Source organism: Saimiri boliviensis, chromosome 21 (assembly GCF_048565385.1).
Source record: "Saimiri boliviensis isolate mSaiBol1 chromosome 21, mSaiBol1.pri, whole genome shotgun sequence".
Lineage (NCBI taxonomy): Eukaryota > Metazoa > Chordata > Mammalia > Primates > Cebidae > Saimiri > Saimiri boliviensis.
In genome coordinates, this window is record NC_133469.1 from 17,126,460 (window position 1) to 17,148,797 (window position 22,338).

At 45.0% G+C, this 22,338-nt stretch overlaps 1 protein-coding gene across 4 annotated transcripts in view; it reads left to right on the forward strand.

Moving 5' to 3' along the window:
* Positions 1 to 22,338, forward strand: part of LARGE1 (LARGE xylosyl- and glucuronyltransferase 1) — a 616,984-nt gene that overhangs the window by 268,997 nt on the left and 325,649 nt on the right. For all 4 annotated transcript variants that reach the window (XM_074390818.1, XM_039463163.2, XM_074390817.1 and 1 more), the window contains one exon: positions 9,336 to 9,418. In XM_074390818.1, coding sequence (XP_074246919.1) covers positions 9,336 to 9,418 — 83 coding nt within the window. The remainder of the gene's footprint in view (positions 1 to 9,335; positions 9,419 to 22,338) is intronic.

Consider the following 22,338-nt stretch of genomic DNA (forward strand, 5'->3'; position numbering starts at 1 on the left):
TTGTAAAAAGCTTGCAGTTGATAATAGTGTTTTCACTTTGCAGTCTCTAGCTAGCAGCCATCACTTAACCAAAACTAAAGGGCCCTGATCCCCTCTACACCCTGCATTCCTGGGAATGGGCCAGAGGTTTGGACTCCTTCATAGGTAGGGAGTGAATCTCCAGATTGGCCACTCCGGGATTCTTAGCTCAGAACTCCAAACACAGCCTTCTTAGACCCTAGGGTCATTCTCACGAATTGCCTGGGTTATTGTTGTCCGGCGTGTCTGCCATTACACACTGGAACCACTATCCAGCTCTCTGGATGTCCAGGGCTTTTTTTTTTATATTTTCAATTTTTTTTTGCAGTAGAAGCCTGTGTTGTAAGCGAGCAAGCACGAAATCACCACTGAGACAAAAGTAAGCCAGTTCAGAGGGTCATTTATTGCCGGCGGCCACGGAGAACTCACGTCTCTCCATCCCGTAGCCCCGAATGGAGGGTGTCAAGACCTTTTCTGCCTGTAAACCACCTCCTGGGCAGGGGTGGGGGCGAGGGGCTTTGGGCATTCCGAGGGCCAGTGGACTTTGGACATTCTGTAAACCACCTCCTGGGTGGGGATGAGGGCGAGGGGCTTCGGACATTCCGATTGTTACTTAAGTGGTTCCCAGAAGTCAAGGTAAGCGTTAGTTTACACATTGCCTGGGTAGGGTGGAAATTACAGACCTTAGTTACTTATTACAAGTTGCAGGGGCCAAGATGGCGTCGGTTTGGACTGCTTGCCTGACACATCAGGGTTACAGAGAGCAGTTTCATCAGAAAGCCGAGGTACGGTTGAGGCATGCAGTTTTATGGGGCTTTTACCATGTCACACCTGCACCCGTTCTCATTCCTTTCCATTTTTCCTCATTCTGAAACAGTAACAAATTCCAAGACCTTGGGACATGTGGTGGCAGCTGAGAGAAGAACGTAGCCTTTTCTTATCTTATCCAAGTGAAGAAAAGTGCTGCTCTCTACTTGAGAGGGATTGGAAATAGATGATTTGAACACCCTCAGACTCTCTCAGAATAATCACAGTTAACATCTGTTGAGTTTTTACCGTAGAGACTCTTCCAACTGCTTCAGCAAGAGCAGTGATTCTCAAAGTGTGGTCCCTGGGCCAACAGCAGCAGGGTTGCCTGGATGCAGTCTGTTCTCAGACCCCCACTCCAGGGATCCTGGATCAGAAACTCGGGGTGCGGGGGGCAGGGAGCCCACACTCTGTTTTAACAAGCCCCCCAGGTGATTCTGAGGCACAATGGAGTTGGAGAGCCACGTACTTCGTGTCCTCAAGAAGCCCTTTAAGATTATGTCCCCCTTTTACAGGTGATGAAGTTAAAGCATCTTGTGCTGTTTATTCGCTCGGTAAGCGCGAATAAGCTGTCATTTATTACGTACACTTCCTTGCACTAATTTGTTTAATTCTCGTACTACCCCAATCGGTAGCTGTTTTTATCTCCATTTTACAGACGAGGTGAGTGAAGCTCAGGGACAGTGAATAACTTTGCCAAGGTCACACAGCCACTCAGCTTTGAGGTTGCAGCTCCAATCGAGGTCTCTCCATTCCTGTTGAGAGATTCCCACACTAGTTGCCCCTGCCTCTGACCCTCACTGCTGCCTGTCTGACCCCAGCGGTGTGATCCTCCGCAGCTCTCGGAGCATCTGTCCTCTGGAGTTCTTGCCAGACCCCCCTCAACCCCCACCAAAAGTCTGCAGCCACAGTCCAGAATCAGGGCTGAGCCTATTTTTCCATTGCACACCCGAGGCCCGAATTGAAAGGGACTCCCTGATAGGAGATAACTTTCACTGAATCGTGCCCCCAGGCTGAATACTCTGAAGGGAGCACCAAGCCTTGTGGGCAAGAGAAGCAGGGCTGGCAGAGTGTTGAAGACTTCTGCCAGGGCCACACCTTGCCTGGCATCCCTTAGTTTGGTATGAATTTCTTTTGGGAGGATGACTTTTCCCCCCACATTTATCCATCCAAAACTTCCCCCTGGGGATTCTTTCCTGTTGGGAGGGAAACATGGAGAACAGTATTTTTCAAGTTTTCATGGCGACTGACAAGCACAGAGTCACAAGTCCTAGCTGGCCCTGATATTCCCAGTTACTGTTGTCTAGTCACTGAAATGCCTTCTCCTCCAGGATGCTCTCCCTCCGTGGTCTCTGTCTGGGTGATGCTGGCCACTCTGGGACGCAAAGACACGGAGCTTGCCATCGTAGGAGTCCTGCCATTCTCCTGTGGGGTCTCCTGGTTGGCTCTCACGTTGCCTCTGCCCTTGACTTTGGAGAATGGGGATTGTCTTAAAATTTACCTTTATTTCCTCCACATCCAGCACAATGCCTGGAACACTGGCAAGTCTAAAAACATCAATGTTATGAATCTTTCTGGCAGGTTCTAGGACAAAGGTCATCAGTTGACCACAGTGGGGTCAGGAATGAACCCAGTTCATAGTTCTGCACTACCTTACCTGTATCATCAGGTACAGCCTGCAAGATTCAGGGTGTGCTGGGCGCCATGTCTGGGACGACAGGAAATGAATGGAAGCCTTAAGGTTTCCTTAGAAACAGGTTTTCTGGTCCATTACTCAAGAGCTTTGTAAAGCTTTTAAAAAGTATACATAACATGTGTAAATTCTCAAGCTTGTTACGTTGGTGCCATTCCCTTTAGGGGTCAGCCAATATCTATGAATGCCTGAAAGCCTTGTGTGCTTTCTTTCCAGCCATCAGGACAAGTGGGATGCTGAGGAAAGGTCCTCGGTGTTGGTCGGGTCCTGGCAGGTTACAGCTTGCATGCTCAGGGGCTGAAATGGTTTCAAGAGGGGCTAAGAGGTGTGGGCAGGGCTGAGGGGAGACGATACAGAGGCAGGAAGGTGTGAAGGAACCCAGTGAGAACTGGAACCGTGGGATCGGGACCCTGACAGGAGCTGGGGAAATCTGACCTGTGAGACCCCCACTGATGCCTCCCAATGACCAAACTCAACCAGATATCAGAGGCAAAAGGAGCCCACTTAACTTGGTCTATAAAGGTCAGACTTGGCCAGGCACTGTGGCTCACGCCTGTCATCCCGGCACGTTGGTAGGCTGAGGTAGGCGGAGCAAATGAGGCCTAGAGTTCAAGACCAGCTTGGCCAACATGGCCAAACCCCACCTCTGCTAAAAATAGAAAAGTTAGATGGACATGATGGCGCACGCCTGTAGTCCCAGCTACTTGAGAGAGTGAGGCAAGAGAATCGCTTGAATCTGGGACGTGGACATTGCAGTGAGTCGAGATCATACCACTGCACTCCATCCTGAGCAACAGATCAAGAATCCACCCAAACAAACAAATGACCAGACTCTCCAGGCACAGAACAGTTAGGAGGGTAGAGAGTGAGTTGGAGGGACAAATGAGAATGTCATCCCATCCTCCATCTGCACTTTGTGACAGAGAAATATGAGTGTTATGTCTCTACAGTCACATGTTGCATGATGACATATCCCTCAACAATGGACCGTATACACCACACTGCTCCCATCAGATCATAATGCAGCTAAAAAATTCCTATTGCCTGGTGACATCACAGCCATCTGAACATATGCAGCACGTTACTCATGTGTTTGTGGTGATGTTGGTGTAAACAAACTACTGAGCTGCCAGTTGCAAAAAACTTCAGCACAATTATGTACAGTACGTCATACTTGATAAAAACAAATGGCTGTGTTACTACTATATGTAGTTACCATACTATCATTATTTTAGTGTATTCTGTTTACTGTTTTTTTAAATAACTGTAAAACATCCTCAGGCGGGTCCTTCAGGAGGGATTTCAGAAGGCATTGTTATCACAGGAGATGACAGCTCCGTGTGTGTGAATGCCCCTGAAGACCTTCCGGTAGGACAAGGTGAGAAGGTGGAAGACAGTGATATTCATGATCCTGGCCCTGTGTAGACCTAGGCTAATGTGTGTGTTTATGTCTTAGTCTTTAAAAAAAAAAAGTTTTCAAAGTTAAATTTTAAAGTAGAAAAATGCTTATAGAATAAGAATATAAAGAAAAAGTATTTTCATACAGCTGTACAATGTGTTTCAAACTCTGTGTTGTTAGAGAACAGTCAGAAAGTTAAGAGCCAGGCACTGTGGCGCGCACTGACAGTTCCAGTGACTCTGGAAGCTGAGATGGGAAGATGATTTGAGCCCAGGAGCTTGAGGCTGTCGTGTGCTATCATCATGGCCGTGAATAACCACTGTACTCCAGCTGGACAATATAGCGAGGCCCCATCTCTTAAAAAAAAAAAAAAGTTAAAAAATTCGAAGATTTGTAAAGCATAAAAGTTCCAGTAAGCGAAGTTTAATTTATTATTGAAGGAAAAATATTTGTGATAAATTTAGTATAGTCTAAGTATACCATGTTTATAAACTAAGTGCACATGTTTATAAAGTATTGTCACATTCTCACTCACTGACTCACCCAGAGCAACTTCCATTTCTTTGAACTGTAATCATGTTGAGTGCCCTATACAGGTCCACCAATTTTTTCTCTCATACTGTATTTGTACTGAACCTTTACTATGTTAAGAGATAGAAATACTCACCATTGTGTTCGTTTCCTACAGCATGCAGTGTGATATCACGTATATGGGTTTGTAGCCTAGGAGGAATAGACTCTTCTGTATAGCCTGTGTCTGTAGTCCGTTGTACCATCTAGGGTTGTGTAAGTGTGCTGTGAAGTTACTCGGAAGACAAAATCGCCTGACTGTGATAGGCTACTCAGAAGGTGTCTGTGTTGTCGGCCAGGCACGGTGGCTCACGCCTGTACTCCCAGCACTTTGGGAGGCCGAGGCAGTGGGTGCTGGGGGATCAAGAGGTCAGGAGACCAAGATCATCCTGACCAACATGGCGAAAACCGGTCTCTACTAAAAATAAAAAAAATTAGGCGTGGTAGCAGGTTCCTATAGTCCCAGCTACTCGGGAGGCTGAGGCAGGAGAATAGCTTGAACCCAGGAAGTGGAGGTTGCAGTGAGCCGAGATTGCACCACTGCACTCCAGCTTGGGTGACAGAGACTCCCATCTCGACAAAAAAAAAAAAAAAAGGAAGTTATTTGTGTTGTTAAGCAAAGCATGACTATAATTGCAGGTATGGAGAGGATGGCCCGGTGCAGGAGCCAGTAGTCCCTGAATCTGACATTTAGACCCCACGCTTTGGTGGGAGGAATGTTGAGTAGTTGTGGCACCTTTAATGTACCACACCAAGGAATTTAAAGACTGGATCTTCATAGCTTCAAGCCCTCAAGTCACATGACAGAACCATTTTTGTGACCCATGTAGGGCTTCAGTCAGGATGGCCTGGTGCGGTGGCATGTGTCTGTAGTCGCAGCTGCTTGAGAGGCTGAGACGGGATCTTGCTGTGTTGCCCAGGCTGGAGTGCAATGGCTGTTCACAGGCACAATCCCAGTACTGATCAGTACAGGAGTTTTGACCTGCTCTATTTCCGACCTGGGCCAGTTCACCCCTCCTTAGGTAACCTGGTGGTCCCCCGCTCCCAGGAGGTCACCATATTGATGTAGAACTTAGTGTGGACACCCAATTGGCATAGGGTACTGCAGCCCAGAACTCCTGGGCTCGAGGGATCCTCCAGCCTCAGCCTCCCGAGTAGCTGGGACTACAGGCCCGCACCACTGTGCCCAGCCCTCCTGACTGACACCTACAACCCGATTCTTTCAAGGACCGTTTATCGTTCTCTCAACTTTCCCCATTCCTACTCCAACGCCTGCCCCACTCTCATGGTTCACTCTGTACCCCCAAATTTTGGACCGCCCGAAACTCCTCCTCCAAGAGCGTAGTTGATGCTGCTCTGATTTTCTGCTTTCCCGGGTAGCAGGGCCCTGCTGCTACGCCTCCAGATGATGCATTTATTCATGGTGGCAGGTGTATTCGATGAAACTAAAGAGATTGGAAAATTATGTAAAATGTTTGAGAATGTGCACGCTTGTGCTTACATTTAATGGGCCCATTTGAAAAAGTGCCTGAACCCTGAAGCCAAGACAAAGTTTGCTGTCTCTGAGGCTGTGTGTTTAAATATTTGCGATTCTGAAGAGCCTGATTCAGCGTGTTTTTCCCCATTCTCATCCCCTTCCCAGTTACGTCTCCCATGTGCGGGCATTTTCCTATTCATTTCCTTCATGATTTAGATGGTGACAGTTACATCTGCATTATAATCCTTCATCCTGAGTCTTTTACAGATATTATCCAGAGATAAGCAATGGTGTCTTTCTTTTACAGGTGGGGAAATTAAAATATGCATAAATTAGCCTGAAAAAAGGTAGCACAAAACCCAGGGGGATCGTACACCTCTCCCTTCATTTCGCTCCCTTGTCCCTACTACAGGGTTTTCTAACAGCAGTCCTCTTGGCCTTTGGGGCGGCATAGTTCTTTTTTATTTTTATTTTTTTTATTTATTTATTTTGAGATGGAGTCTCGCTCTGTCACCCAGGCTGGAGTGCAGTGGGATGATCTTGGTTCACTGCAACCTCTACCTCCCGGGTTCAAGCAGTTCTCCTCCCTCAGCCTCCCAAGTATCTGGGACTACAGGCGTGTCCCACCACGCTTGGCTAATTTTTTGTATTATTAGTAGAGATGGGTTTCATCGTGTTAGCCAGGATGGTCTAGATCTCCGGACCTCATGATCCACCTACCTCGGTCTCCCAAAGTGCTAGGATTACAGGCATGAGGCACGGTGGCGCCCGGCCAATAGTTCTTTGTAATGGGGCTGTCATGTGCATTATGGGATGTTTAGCAGCATCCCTGGCCTCTACTCACAGATGGCAGTAGCATCCTCCTACTCCCCACCCCAGTCCCACCAAGTAGTGACAACCAAGACTGTCTCCAGGCATTGCAGATGTCCTGAGGGTTGGAGGGAGGGAGGTGAATGGTCCGTGGTTGACAACTACTGCCTTCCAGTAGAGCATTTGAAGATCCTGGGCATCAGAGACTCTGAATTATTGGTCTGAGGCACGTAGGGCCTGGGGCACAGAATATATTTTAAAAATGTTTTCAGTGTTTCTGATGTACCATCAGGGTTAAGAATGTGTTCCAGGCGAGGTGTGATGGCTCATGCCTGCAATCAGCACTTCAGGAGGCTGAGGTGAGTGGATCCCTTGAGGTCAAGAGTTTGAGACCACCCTGACCAACATGCTAAAACCTCAGTTCTACTAAAAATACAAAAAATTAGCTGGGCTTGGTGGCGCGTGCTTGTAATCCTAGCTACTCAGGAAGCTGAGGCAGGTGAATCGCTTGAACCCGGGAGGCGAAGGTTGCAGTGAGCTGAGATCCCACCACTTCACTCTAGCCTGGGTGAAACAGAAAGACTCTGTCTGAAAAAAAAAAAAAAAAAAAATCTAAGAAAAGGAAAAACCATCTGTCCCAGAATTCAGATTCTAGCTCTCTAAACCTGTTTCCCAATATGTGATACTAAAATGATAATACTCTACCTGTGTCATACAACTGTGAGCGTGAAATCTGGTAATATTAAAGCACAGTGCCATTATTTTCTCACTGCCTACTAGCTTTCATGATGCTTCTCATGTCTCGCTTGCATCTTCCCTCCTCTTTCTTCTTGGGAGCAGGTATAAGAGCAGAGCGGGGGACCGCAGCACCCATCTGGGTTGGGGATTTGCATTTTGAGTGTGGGAGTAGGGCATGTGAGGGAGCTGACAGCAGAGTGGGGTGATGGTTCCGACAGTTAAGGGCAAAGGGACCCTCCATAGAGGAATAGGGGTGGTAGAGTGATGTGAGGCTCCGAGAGTCCTACAAATATGGCAAGCCCGTAATTGTAGGATCTCTGAGAAAATGAGCTTCTTTATGAAGCCGAGGTCCAGCTTCTTGAACTGAGAATAGGTGTCCAAGGTGGGGTGAAGGCCAAAGGAGTTAACGGTGCCGTGGATGTGGATTTGAGGCTGTGGGATAGTTCATCCCGAATGGCCGAACCTCCCATGCTGACCTAAGGTCGGGTCATGAAGCAGGCCTGGGAACCAGAGGACATGGTCACATTAACCCTGGATGGGAGGGACCCAGTTAATCAGAACTGCGTTTTGACATGGTTGGGATAACGAGGTGTCTGGAAGCTCATGCATGGGAGCAAGGGCTGTGCGTAGTTCTGGGAAAGAAAAGGCATCTCTCCGGTGCCCTCCTTCAGTGGACGTATTGGGTGCTGGAGGAAACGTCATTGTTCTGCCTTGCACCCAGGGCAGAATGCAACTGGAGTGAACGTTAAGGGCCAGGTTTCCATTCACGGAAGGCTGTGTGTGCTTCAGTAGAAAGGACAAAATCCAGAAGTATGAACTCCCCATTCTTCCAGAGGCTGGATGATGGTGTCCTGTCTGGGATGCCCTAGAGTGGGGCTTTCCCATCTTTTCCGAGTCGTGCCACATGTAGAAAATGGTAACTGCCGTGCTGCAGGAAGAAGATAGAAAAGTTGCTTGAGGATGCCAGCTCTGCCCAGTAGCTTTGAGGACATAAACAGATGAGTCTTGTCACCTGTAATTCAGTCACAGCACACTGAGGTGCCTCAGCACTCCATTTGGGAAGCCCAACTCCGGAGGATGTTTTTGGTATCATTGGAATGCAGTGTGTGGGCAGCATATTCCCCTCTTGAGATTGTTTCCCCATTTCATAGCACCATCCTGCAAGGCACATGTCATGACGCTTAAGTGGCAGTGAGTTATTGGACCCTACACCTCTCCCAGGGTCACCCTGGGCTCAAGGATCCGTGTCGAGGCCCATGCGCCTGGCTGCTTAGTTGAGATGACCCCTTGGGTTCCCTTCAATCCTGCCAATCTTCTGTTCTTTGAATTATACCCCAGATGCGGGCAGAAGTGTTTGTGTAACCCTTCGGTCCTTTTATTAGGTTGAACCTAACGCAACCCATCTTGTAGGAACGTTTTACGCACTCTGAGCCATAACTTCTCAGCGTGAGATCTGAGATTGTTGGTTTATACTTTCAGGACGTATTTCTTTTCTCTCTGTTTAGCCAGTTATCATTTTCGCTCGGTTTGGGGACAGGAGACTCACTGTTTGCCTATTTGAGCCAATCACCATCTCTCTTCTTCTCAAAATGTAATTGGAAGGAGCCTTAATGGTTTCCAAATGATAATAGCACCATAAACCGATTAAAAAGGCCTTAATAAAACTGTCTTGAGTTATTTTCCGTAGCTGCAGGCAGTGTGCTTTGTTTTCTAATGATGCCAACAAGAAATCAGGACATTTTTTCTTTCTAGTGTGATCTAAAGTACCGGGAAGGCCTTCTTCTGCCCGTCTGATTACTCATCCCGTTTTCTTTTCTTCCCAGACAATCCACGTTGCTATTGTCTGCGCCGGATACAATGCCAGCCGGGATGTCGTCACCCTGGTCAAATCCGTCTTGTTCCATAGGTAAGAACAACTTTTGTGCTGTGTGGACTGAGGTCTGTGACTGCCTGCCTGTGTATTTCCTTGGGGAAGGGTTAAATAAGAGCAGAATTTCTCATTAGTCATTCTAGCTGCCATGAAAATATAATTTTTGTCTGAAAGCCTGAGGAGATGATTGTGTTAACAGTGTTTAATGACAGTGATTAGGTGTTGTCATGCCGTGTGTAGAATTGTAACTCTCAGACCTAAAGCAACCTTAAGCGACACCCCAAATCTGATGGCTTCAGTCATCGGCCTCCCCTGCCTGGCATTCACTTGACCTCTCTTGTTACACATCCTTGTTGGAAGTTTGTGTTATGGATTGGGTTATATGCACCATAATTCTTACGTTGAGGCTCTGAGGCTCTGATCCCTGGTGCTTGAGAATGTGACTATATTTGGAGATAAGATTCTTAAATTAGATTAAAACGGGATCATTAGAGAAGGTCCTAATCTAATCTAACAAGGGTCCTTTAAAATAAAAGGAGGTTAGGATACAGACGTGTGAAGCACAAAACCTGTGATGAACCCACGTGGAGGAGGAGGCCATCTGCAAGTTAAGAGAGCAGCCTCAAGCGATCTTGGACTTTGAACCACACAGACTGTGGGAAAATCAATTTCTCTTGTTTTAACCACCCATTCGGTGGTGTTTTCTTACACACAGGTTGTTTCCTCTGTTCCAGTGTTGGCTGTCCCACTTCTGGGCATTTCTGACCGTAAATTACATTAAACTGAATTTTCCTAACTGGTGGATGCTCTCCATTGACTCCCATGGAGCCCCCCAGGGGAACCATCATTTTAAGGACTGGTCCCTTTTCTACCTGGAATTGATAATCCCTCTGGATGCTCATCGCTTCTCCATTTGAAACTCGCAACATTTGTTTCTACTTTCTCATGGAAGTTTTCTTCTGTCCCTCACTATTTTGATTGGCATCTAGACGTACCCAGGGTCCAATCCAGAATGGTGTCCACGGTTCCAGCCACTGGCCTTGGCTCTGCTCTAACACTCTTGCCAAGGGTTTGGACAAAGCTGATCCATAGCTGTAGCCAGCAGCACAGAAATGTATAGGGTGGGTGAGTCAGGATCCCAGAGGTTCTCAATAGTAGGAATAGTGGCGAAAAGTTTGCCGAGGTCACCTGAACAGAGATCAGTGTAAAATGCCGCGCCTGAATCTATCAGTGGCATAAACAAAGACGGGAGCCCTGATGGGCTTCCCAGACCTACTGCCCTGCGAGGACCTGGGATTCGTCATTTGTTCCACCTTCTCTCTGTCTTCCAGCAAGCCCATCTGCAGCCAGTGCTTTGTGATTCTCCCCCTGAGATAGTTTTCACTTTCACCCCTTTCTTTCCCATTCCCACTGCAACTGATGAAGTTCGGGGCCACCTGTCCTCCCACCTGCATGTGTCCTTCCTGCCTCCCCAGTCTCTACTCTTCAGATCATCTGCTGTGATTCCAGAAGGACGTTTCAAACAGGCACATCTGATTTCTCCAGACCTTTTAGCGAATTCTCCTTGACAAGGGGTAGAAAGCAAACCTCTTTGCCATGGCACAAAGACAAGGTTGATCTCCATAGTGCTTTCTCTCTACTCTTTTGGCTTTGACTTCACACTCCAGCAGCACTGACCTGCTTGTGGCTCCACATGCTCCCCATAGCATGCCCCGCCTGTTGTGGCTCGGCATGCTGCTGTCTGCCCATTTCTCCCTCCTTTGTCTATTCCGTCCCACCCTCACATTGGCAAACTCCCTCTTAGCCTTTAAGACTTTACATACTCATCTTTTCTAACAGCAAGCCCTTCTTCTGTCTGGGTTGGGGTTTCTCGTCTACCAGCCCACAGTACCCTGTGGATCTCTCCATCATTAGATTTATTACATTATCATTTATATATCTAGTCATGATAGGTCTGCTGTAACACATTGTGCTACAGAACCCATGGAAGACAGAACCCATGCTTTCGTTTTCTATATCCCTAGTATCTTATCAAAGTACCTGGTATGTATTACATGCTCAATAAATGTTCTACTTATTGGAGAAGTTAATCTGGGGGAGTTCATTAATAAAGAACGTGAAGTTATTTATTCAGCCCTGACTTAGTTCAGTTCCACATTCATAGCACTGTATAGCTGAGTGATTTTCAGAAGATCATTTTAACTTTATTTTTGTTTTAATTTGTGAGATGGAGTCTTGCTCTTGTCATCAAAGCTGAAGTGCAGTGGTGCGATCGTGGCTCACTGCAACCTCTACCTCCCGGATTCCAGCGATTCTTCTGCCATAGGCACCTGCCACGACACCCAACTAATTTTGGCATTTTTAGTAGACACTGGGTTTCACCATGTTAGCCAGGCTAGTCTCAAACTCCTGACCACAGGCGATCCACCCACCTTGGCCTCCCAAAGTGCTGGGATTACAGGTGTGAGCCACCACCCGCAGCCATTTTAGTAGACTTGAGTGTTTTTTTAGCAGTTCACTTTTGCTGTGCGTCCGTTCACCCTAAAACTGATTGGTCTGAAACATTGACTCATTAGTTAGTTTTTTTCTGCTGGGCTCATCTGTGTGGTTCTTTTGCTGGGCCCCTTATATGCCTGTAGCAAGCTGGTAAGTTAGCAAGCATCAAATTCACTGCCCGTTCCTGAATGGGGAAGTGGGTAGGAGAAGAAAGCAATCAGCAGATAGGCAGCAGGTCACTGGAGAGGCTGTCAGTTCTTCCTCATAGCGCTGTCCACTTGGAATTGTGATTTCAGTTTTATATTTGAGAAGGAAATGGGAAAAACAAATAAAGAATGGCCAAACGGGGCTTGACCTGCTGTCTTCTGACTGGAGGTGAGATGCCCTTTCCACAGTGTTACTGTTTCTCTGTAGTTTTAAAGACTCCTTGCAGTACTATGGCCTTCATCCTGCAGCTTTAAAACAGGCATTTTTGTACACTACATATTGAATAAGATGAGTGATCTTCAGCCTTTCATGTACTTACTATTTGTTACCATTAAAGACCTCAGGTCCATGCCTGAAAGAGAGAGAGAGAGAGAGAGAGAGAGAGAGAGAGAGAGAGAGAGAGAGGGGAGAGAGAAAGAGAAAGGCCCCTTTCTAGAAAAGGGTATTTGCATAATTATAGGTATTCAATTATGCTATTTCTCAATTATGCAAAGCTAAAGGTCATAAAAACGTCTAGTGTTGTTGTGCATAAATTTTATTCCTGTTGCTTTAGCTACAAATCAAATAATCTAATAGTTGTTGAAATGGTAAGAATCCTGTTGGGTATAAACTTTTACTCCTACAGTAACTGCGGCACAAAGATGTTAAATTTTAAAATAGCAGTAGTAGTATTATTAGCTGCTGATGGCATGTCATGCTTTTAAGATGGCGTGGGGACTTGAGAAGAAAGCAAATCCTTAGTATGTGTCATGAGAATTCTGCATTCCAGTTGTTATGCTGAGCCCTCATCAACTCTAGTGGGCGTGGCACCAGGTTCAAGAGGTCAGAGAAGAGACACAGGGCCAGCCAACGAGACACTGGGCTTGACTTGGGGCTTACATGTAGAGGGAGAGAGTCCAGTGGCAGTGGGCTGGACAGGAGGACTGCCTTACATACACTCCAGTGGCAACAGGCCAGACAGGAGAACCCCATGGCCCAGTGGCAGCGGGCTGGGCAGGAAAACTGCAGCTACCTAGAAAGGCATGCAGTTTATATAACATTTTCACTTGGCACCTGTATTCGTCCGTTTTCATACTAATGTAAAGAACTGCTTGAGACTAGGTAATGTATAAAGGAAAGGGATTTAATATGCTCACAGCTTAGCATGGCTGGGGAGGCCTCAGGAGACTCACAATCATGGCGGAAGGTGAAGGGGAAGCAAGGTGTCTTCTTCACAAGGCGGCAGGAAGGAGAAGGGCTGAGCGAAGGGGGAAGATCCCCCCAGAAAACTATCAGATCTGGTGAGAACTTACTATTATGAGAATAGCACGGGGGAAACCACCTCCATAATTCAGTAACCTCCACTCAGGCTCTCCCTTGACACATGGGGATTATGGGGATTATAGGGATTACAATTCAAGATGAGACTGGGGTGGGGACACAAAGCCTAACCTTATCAGCATCTTTTCCCTAACAACCACCATTTCCCTAACAACCAAGAGGCACCACTTCAATCACCCCAAACCTTAGGCCCTCAGTTCCCTGGATGGCTTGTGTTTTATGGGACAGTTTGGGAGCTCAGATGTTTCTTAAAATTAATGAATCTCCAGGTTGACCTCTCCTGAAGTCTCCAGTTCAGAATACTCATTCAGGTGCGTCTGTCATACGGGGTCATTCTCAGGGTATACTTAAGTTACTGCTATCAACTGCGTTTACCATATGCCATTTTAATGATGACTTGACCAACTTGGACCAAATTACCATGGAAGTTCCTGCCATTCCTGAAATTCTACAAATGGAAATGATTCTGTGAATTGATATGCTGGTGATGAGTTGAGATATCAAGACAAAAGGACATTTAAAAGACTTTCAGCTCAGCAAGTCCAGCTATAAATAGCATCATTGCTTCCCAAGCACATTATGAAGATTAACTAATACATGGTTATAAAATACATTGACAAATGAAGTACCTTCCTAATGTTAATAATAATATGATAGTAGTGGTACAGGATGCTTCTTTTGGCTTTGGCTGTTAATTACAGTAATTAGATTTATTTTCCAGACAAGATTTTTAGCAAATTTTCATTTAAGACTTGCTTTGTTACATCAGATCAGTTTTACTTCTGCCATATGCTTGATGACATATTTTAAAAGACAGTAGAAGAGTAATATAGGCACTTTTGCACACAAATGCCAGCAGTGACAATTGCTATGACCTGTTGGAGAGAAATTCATGCAAGGTGGGAAGATCTTGACCCAGTATGACTCCTTTAGGGACTCTGCCTTAAAAAGATAATTCCTAACAATAGAAAGAACCTTCTGTAAAATATTGCTTCATAATTATAAAATTAGAAAATACTTAACAACAGAATAAGTAATGGAACATTCTCGTATAGCAAACCATGTACTCAGTTTTGAAAAGTATGGCGTGCCATGAAGCAATACTTATATAAAATAAGTAAAAATATCATTTAGAATGAGATACATAGTATATATTTTAGTATATAAAAACATGCATGTGTGTTACATGTACACATATACAGGGTCAAAATACAGACTAGCAGAAAATACATGAGAAATAGAAGTTTCACATGCTGTGTTTGGGTGGTAGAAATAAAGGTAATCTTGTTTTTTCTGAGACAGAGTCTTGCTTTGTTGTCCAGGCTGGAGTGCAGTGAACTGATCTTAGCACAGTCTTGGCTCACTGAAACCTCCACCTCCCTGGTTCAAGGGATTCTGCTGCCTCAGCCTCCCGAGTAGCTGGTACTATAGGTGTGTGCCACCACACCCAGCTAAATTTTTATTTTTTTAGTGAAGATGAGGTTTCACCGTGTTAGCCAGGCTGGTCTGGAACTCCTGACCTCAGATGGTCCACCCGCCTTGGCCTCTCAAAGTACTGGGGTTACAGGTGTGAGCCACCGCTCCTGGCCTTCATGTTATTCTTATTTTGAGTGTTAACGTATATTTTTGGTTATGCCACCATACAACCTCTATGGTGAAGAAGAAAGATGGATGACAAAAATATATACAAAGGATAAGTGACAGAGGTTTGTTTGTTACCCAGTAGAAAATAGCACAATACATGTCTGTATCGCCTAGATGGCAGGATATTCAGAGGAATATTGGGGGGAATGCCTGTGACTCCAATCCCAGTTGCAAATAAACTGGGAAATATTGCTGCTCTTCAAGGAAACTCGACTCTTAGGGAGCAGAGAAAAATATTTATGTAGCAACTAAGTGTTTACCTCCTGGGCAGGAAGGTGGATCAGCTTGTTAAAAATTAATATATTTTTGTTAGCACGATCTACTTACTCTCACACTCTACAGTCCTGTTGGCAGGATGAAGCTGGGTTATTTCCCTTACTTTGCATATCAAGTAAGTTGTTGTTGGTTTTGTTTTTTTGAAACTTCACTTGTGCCCGTGAATAAAAGAGCATATTCGTGACCGACCAGTTTCTGCCTTTAATTGTGTTACCCTTTATTCAGGCTTGAATTCACTGTAGAAAGTGTCTGAGTTGTGCATAGGATTTGAATGAAACAGAGAAGCAGGCCTGGGTTCTGGTTCTGTTCCTGCTCGGACCAGGCCCGACCCGGGTGACCCTAGGCTGGTGACTGTACATCTTGGAGCTTTCGCTTATTTCTCAACCTCCCATAGAAGCCCCGTTTTGAATATGGGAAAATAGGCTTTATGTAAAACTTGTCTGTATTTTATTTATTTAACAAATACGAATGCAGCTCTGGCTCTGTATCACGGTCTGTTCCAAGTGCTTTCCAGATGTTAATGGACTGATTCCTCACATGTCTCCAGGAGATGGGCACTGTTATGGTACCCATTTCACTGAGAGTGAAACTGAGGAACAAAATGGTTAAGTCATGGCTCAAGGTCTCAGTGAGAAGATGGGCAGAGCCTGGTTAGAAACCAGACACTTTGGCTTCAGAATCTGAGCTTTTCACCAGAAAGAAGTTACCTGTTTTAGTATCATTATTCTTTTTTTTTTTTTTTTTTTTTTTTTGAGATAGAGTCTTGCTCTGTTGCCTAGGCTGACGTGCAGTGGTGCGATCTCGGCTCACTGCAACCTATGCCTCCCAGTTTCAAGCAACTCTCCTGCCTCAACCTCCCAAGTAGCTGAGATTACAGGTGCCAGGCACCACGTCTGGCTGATTTTTGTATTTTTGGTAGAGACAGAGTTTCACCATGTTGGCCAGGCTGGTCTCGAACTCCGGACTTCAGGTGATCTCCTGCGTTAGCCTCCCAAAGTGCTGGGATGACAGGTGTGAGCCACTGTGGCTAGCCTTATTATTCTTATTGTTAATTTTAATTATCATTTTGGGTAATACTCTATAAGTTGTGATCTCCATAATCATTTTGATGCAGAATTCTCTGCTCTTTAGCTTAGCTAGGTCTGGATTCTTGTTTCATGACCAAGAAGAATTAGGCATACGGATGCTCAAAGAATGAGCAAGGCTGGAAGTTTCATTGAGTGATGAAAAAGCTTTTGGTGGGAACAGGATGCGGGGGTGGTCCCCCTACCCAAAGATAGGAGAGTTCCCAATATGGCTGATCTCAGGGCTTTTTCTGTGCTCAGAATAGGAAGTGCATGCTGATTAGTTTGTGAGTATGCAAAAAATGTTAAAGCAAAGACACCACTCAAAGGTGGGCACGATATGTAGAAAACCAATTAGGAAAGGGTAGGTATGTGTAAAATAGGTGAAAGATGTGGGTTAATTAGAGGAAAGCATGCCAAACGGGAAGGCAGGTTGTCAATCCAGTTCGAGGATTTACCCAGGACTGTTTCTGGCTTGAAGGTGAGATTTCACTGGGGACCTCCTCCTTTCTGTCTAGGCGTTTGTCTGCCTTTTCCCTCTATCGGTTCTCTCCCTTTCCAGGTATGTGTTTTTGAGGCGTTAAGTGTGGAATCAATAAAGCTTTTAATAAAGGCTTGGGCATCAGTGTTTCTAGTAAGTCTTAGAAAAATAGCATGAGCAGGTGATATCTTTAAAAAGGTAAGAGATCAATGGTATTTGGTCATACCCATAAGTTTTAAAGCCAAAAGGAGCTACTTTCTGTAGTGCAGATGTTAAGCTTCACATGGGCTATTGCATTTGAATGTCATCCAGACCTGATGTAGCAGATGTCATTATCCCCAGGAAAGGATGAGGAAACCAAGGCTCAGGGAAGTTAAACAGTTTGTTTAAGGTGACAGGTGAGTCAGTCTCCAACCTGGGCTCTCCCCACCCCTACAATCCATGCCTCTTTTACTGTGTTACAAGGCCTTTTGATTTTTCTTGTAAGTTGCTCTGTTCTTCTCTCCTGGAAAGCTTTTCTGATGTGGCACTGACTTGTCCTTGAATCTTCCCATAACATCAAAGCCACTTGGCCTCTCTCAAATGCAGGACTCGCTGGAAAACCCTCATTCCGTCTGCGGTGATTTTCTGAAATGAGTCCTATTAAATCTGTTAGTGCAGCAGATTGAGTGAGAAGTCAAGTTGTTGTCACCGGGGCTTTCTTTTCCTAAGATTGCCGTGCCATTGTAAACTTAATAATTAAAGATTATTTCAGCTCAAACGTCCTTGTATATTTTAATGAAAACAGGCCCTAGATTACCTTGGAGGGACCATGGCGCATTCCTGACAAAATAAGAAAGGAAAGGCAGGAAAAAAGCAATGGTTTAATCATCTTTGCCTCTTTGTAGTACCATATTTATTGCATCTCTGCCTGGAACAACGGAGCAGTTAAGGAAACCAGAGGCAGCAGGAGCGTTGCTCATTAAGAGTGAAGTCTGCAGGCTCTGCTGGAGAGGAAGCACACACTTGATTCCTTCTTTGGTGTAGAACTGTGGTCTGGTCTGTCTGTGGACCACACCTGATGCCTGCAGCAATATCTGGGTTGCATTACCCCAGGCATGCTACGTGGGACCACTCTGTATTAAGATGTGGACCCAAGCTGGTCTGTCCAGGCAGAAACTTTCTCTAATGGGCCTCAAGCAGTGCTCACAAAATGTATTTATAACTGGTAGCTGGCATAAAAGACTATTTTCGATGTTATACAAATATAAAACTAAATAGCCTTGAATCATATATTGAGAAAATTATTCCTCTGAATGAGTTTTTATTATCTGCAGTTGGTGAAATTCTCTTTGGTGTAAATATGTCCTTAACATCTGTCTAACTCTTGCTAATCTCCCTTTGAACAAAAGAGAATAGGATGTAGACTCATAGGCTTTGGCTGATTTTGGAATTTGCCAGGCTCTGTCATTAAAACTATTTCTTACCTTCCTGAGTTAGGAACCAAATATGAAATAAGGCTCAGAAGTCACACATATAAAGAATGAAATAGTCTCTTCTGTTGCTCTTAGTCTGGAGTATAGGGTGTTCTTTCAACTGTGGCCACAAATAGGGCTCTCATGTCCCTGTGAATTGGACTTACCTCCCGGTCAGAGGCCAGCCTGGACAATTGCAGGCTTTCCTACATGGACGGACCATTTACTGCTTAGCACATCTGCCTAAGGAAGGAAGCCCAGAAACGGAAGCAGAGCAGGCCTCATTCCCTCTGCCAAATATGCAGGTCAGACCAACATTCCAATATTTACCTGTTTTTCTGAGATGAATAAATATGATAAAATTTGCTTTTTAAAAATATACAATTTAGTGGTTTCGCAGATTTACAGAGTTGTGCAGTTGTCCTTTGTATTTAATATCAGAGCATTTTCATAACCTCAGAAATCCCCATCCCCAGCAATACTCATTTTCTCTTCTTACCATCTCATACCAACCATTAATCTACTTTCTGTCTCTTTGGATTTGCCTGTTTTGGACTTGTCATGTAAGTGAAATCATACAGTAGTTAGTCTTTTGGGCTGGCTTTTTTTCCTTGGCAGATGTTGTCAAAGTTCATCCCTGACATAGCATGTATCAGTTCATCATTCCTTTTAATTACCGAGAAATATTCCTTTGTATGGATATACGACACTGTATTAACAGTTCATCAGCTGATGGCTATTTCAGTTTTTTGCACTTCTTTTTTGTTTTTGAGACAGTCTTGCTCCATCACCCAGGCTGGAGTGCAATGGCACCATCTTGGCTCACTGCAGTCTCTGCCTTCTACGTTCAAGCAATCCTCATGCTTCAGCCTCCCAGGTAGCTGGGATTACAGGCGCCTACCAACACACCCAGCTAATTTTTTTTTTTTCTTCTGTATTTTTGTTAGAGACAGGGTTTCGCCATGTTGGCCAGTCTGGTCTCAAACTCGACCTCAGGTGATCCACCCTCCTCGGCCTCCCAAAGTGCTGGGACTACAGACATGAGCCACTGCACCCGGCCATCCACTTCTTGACTATTATGAACAGTTCTGCTAAAAATGTTCTGTATAAGCTTTTGTGTTGACATCTGTTTTCATATTTTTATAGATATTTTTATTTTTATGCTTAATGTTTGAGAAATTGCCAAACTGTTTCTCTAAGCAGCTGCCTCATTTTACACTTCCACCGGTAACCATTGAGGGTTCCAATATCTCCAAATTCTTCATCACTGCTTGTTATATATCTTTTTTATTTTTCTCATTCTAGTGGATAAGTAGCTCATTGTGGTTTTGATTTGCATTTCCCTAACAATTAATGATGTTGAGTGTCTTTTCATGTGCTTATTGGCCATTTGCATATCTTCTCTGAGAAATAGTTATTTAAATCCTTTGCTCAATTTTTATTGGCTTATTTGTCCTTTTCATGTTTGAGCTGTAATGTATCTTTATATATTGTGGATACAAGTTGCTTATCAGATATATGCTTGAAAATATTTGCCAGGCACAGTGGCTTACGCCTATAATCCCAGCACTTTGGGAGGCTGCGGCGGGCGGATCACCTGAGTTTGGGAGTTGGAGACCAGCCTGAACAATATGGAGAATCCCCGTCTCTACTAAAAATGCAATATTAACTGGGCATGGTGGCAGGTGCCTGCCATCCCAGCTACTTGGGATGCGGAGGCAGGAGAATTGCTTGAATTCGGGAGGCAGAGGTTGCAGTGAGCCGGGATTATGCCATTACACTCCAGCCCTGGCAAGAAGAATCAAACTACTCAAAAGAAAAAGAAAAGAACTCTCAAAATCTCAAAAAAAAAAAAAAAAAAAGAAAAGAAAAGAAAAGAAAGGAAAATATTATCTCCCACTCTGGTAGTTTTTTTTCACTTCCTTAATCATGTCCTACGAAGTGCAAACATTCTTCCTTTTTTTTTTTGGTCTTAACACAATTTATTTCATGCAGTTCTGAAGTTGGGGAAGTCTGAGATCAGGCTGCTCGTCTGAGATTAGGTTCTGATAGGGAAGGACCCTCTTCCTGGTTTGAAGAGGGCCACCTTCTTGCTGTGTCTTCACATGGCAGCGGAAAGAAAGAAAGCATTTTTAAAAACTTATTTCAGTGAAATCTATGTTTTTTCTTTCATTGTTTACGATTTGGGTATCATATCTAAGAAACAATTCCCTAAGCCAATGTTAAAAGAGTTGCTCCTACATTTTTACTAAGTGCCTCTGTACCTAACTTCCAACTAATTCTGCCAAGCCGTGGGCATTTGGATCTCTTTGGTAATTGTGCCAAACTGCTGGCTTTTGGATCTTTTTGGTCATTACTCATGTGTTCATTTATTCATTTGTTCCTTTAACAATCACTGAGTGGTTCTACCTGTAAGGAGCTGTAAAAAAAAAAAAAAAGTCTAGGGATAAGATTCTTAACAAAATAAAGCACCCATGCTAAGACTCCATCTAGCATGGAACAAAGAAGTGAATAGTCAGTAGATTATTTCAAAGATCTGAACTAAGATTTGAGCACAGACTGAGCTGGAGCCACTAAGAAGGGCATCTGACACAGTGGGATGGCCTCCTCAGAGCCATGGTGTCTAACTTGAGAACACAAGACCAGGCGCAGTCAGTGGGCTGAAGTGTAGATGGTCCAGGAAAAGGTGACAGCACGAGCACGGCCTGCCAGGAGAACGTGCTCAGCACTGGAACTTCACCCGAGACCCGGCAGGTGCTCTGTAAGCCCTGGGGTTGTCCAGAGAACAAAGGAGAGGAGGTACTTTGTGAGGCCAGAGAAGCTCCATCCTCCACAGCTGACAGTCTCGTGGAGGGTAGGAGATAGCCTTGCAGGTTAACATGGAGATTTCCAGTGATGATAAATGGCTAGGAAGAAATCTGACAGCACAGTGGGAAGGAGAGTGATGGGGGAGATGGGATTGCGTTGGATGAGGTGGTCGTGGAAGGTCTCCCTGGGAATGTGGCTCTTGAGTTTATTCCTGCAGGAGGAGCAGGAGGTGGTCACAGGCAGAACTGAGGAAGAAGTGGCTGGAGTGCCAGGTGTATGGAAGGGGCGTGAAGACATGAGCTTTGAGGGACAGAGACAGGGTGAGATGGTTGAAGCTGTTGTTTGCTCCTGGCCAGAGGCTCGGCCTTATATATTATTATACAGTGAGCTGAAGGTTGTGTGATTATGTTAGGGTGAGCGTATGGCTTAGGGGCTAGAGGGTATGTTGGAATGATTAAGAGAGTCAGAGAAAGAGTGAATAAATTGGTGAGCTATCCCCAAGGTTGGATAGGATAATGAAGCTAACATTTGCTAAGTTCTTACTTCCTACCACTTTCTATTCTAAGTGCTACATATGTTTTAACTCAGTCGATTTGACAGTAGCTGTAAGGTAGGAGCTATTATTATCAAGCCCATTTTGAAGATTTGGAGACTGAGACTCAGAGCAGAAGAAGCTTTCCCAACGTCCAACATTTGTTCATGACAGAACTAAGTTACAACAAAACCAGGACCCAGCTCTTAACTGTTAAGCTAAGCTGCCTCTGAGGACTTGAGGTTGATTATGTGGCATATAGCTGGGGAGGGGGTCCTGGGCATGCCCCCATTTCTAGCTTGCGAGGCTGGGTGAAAGGGGTACTTTTAACCCAGGCAGGAAATTCAAGAGGAAACCTGTGTAAGAGGCCAAGAAAGGGAAAACTGGTTTCTGTTTTGGAGATCAAGGAAGCCACTCGATCAGTGCAGTCATGCAGAATAAACACGAGCCCCTGCTTACTGTGTCATTAAATCTTAAAGCTGCAAAATAATCCTTGACTACATGTCCCATAACTAGGTTACACTGGTGTAGTGGGTGGGCTCCCAAAGCCTTTGGCAGGTACACTCCTCTGGCTTTGCAGTACACAGCCCCTGCAGCTGCTGTAATGGGTTGGAGTGGAGTGCCTGTGGCTGTTCCAGGCACAAGGTTCATGTTGCCTGTGGATCTACCATTCT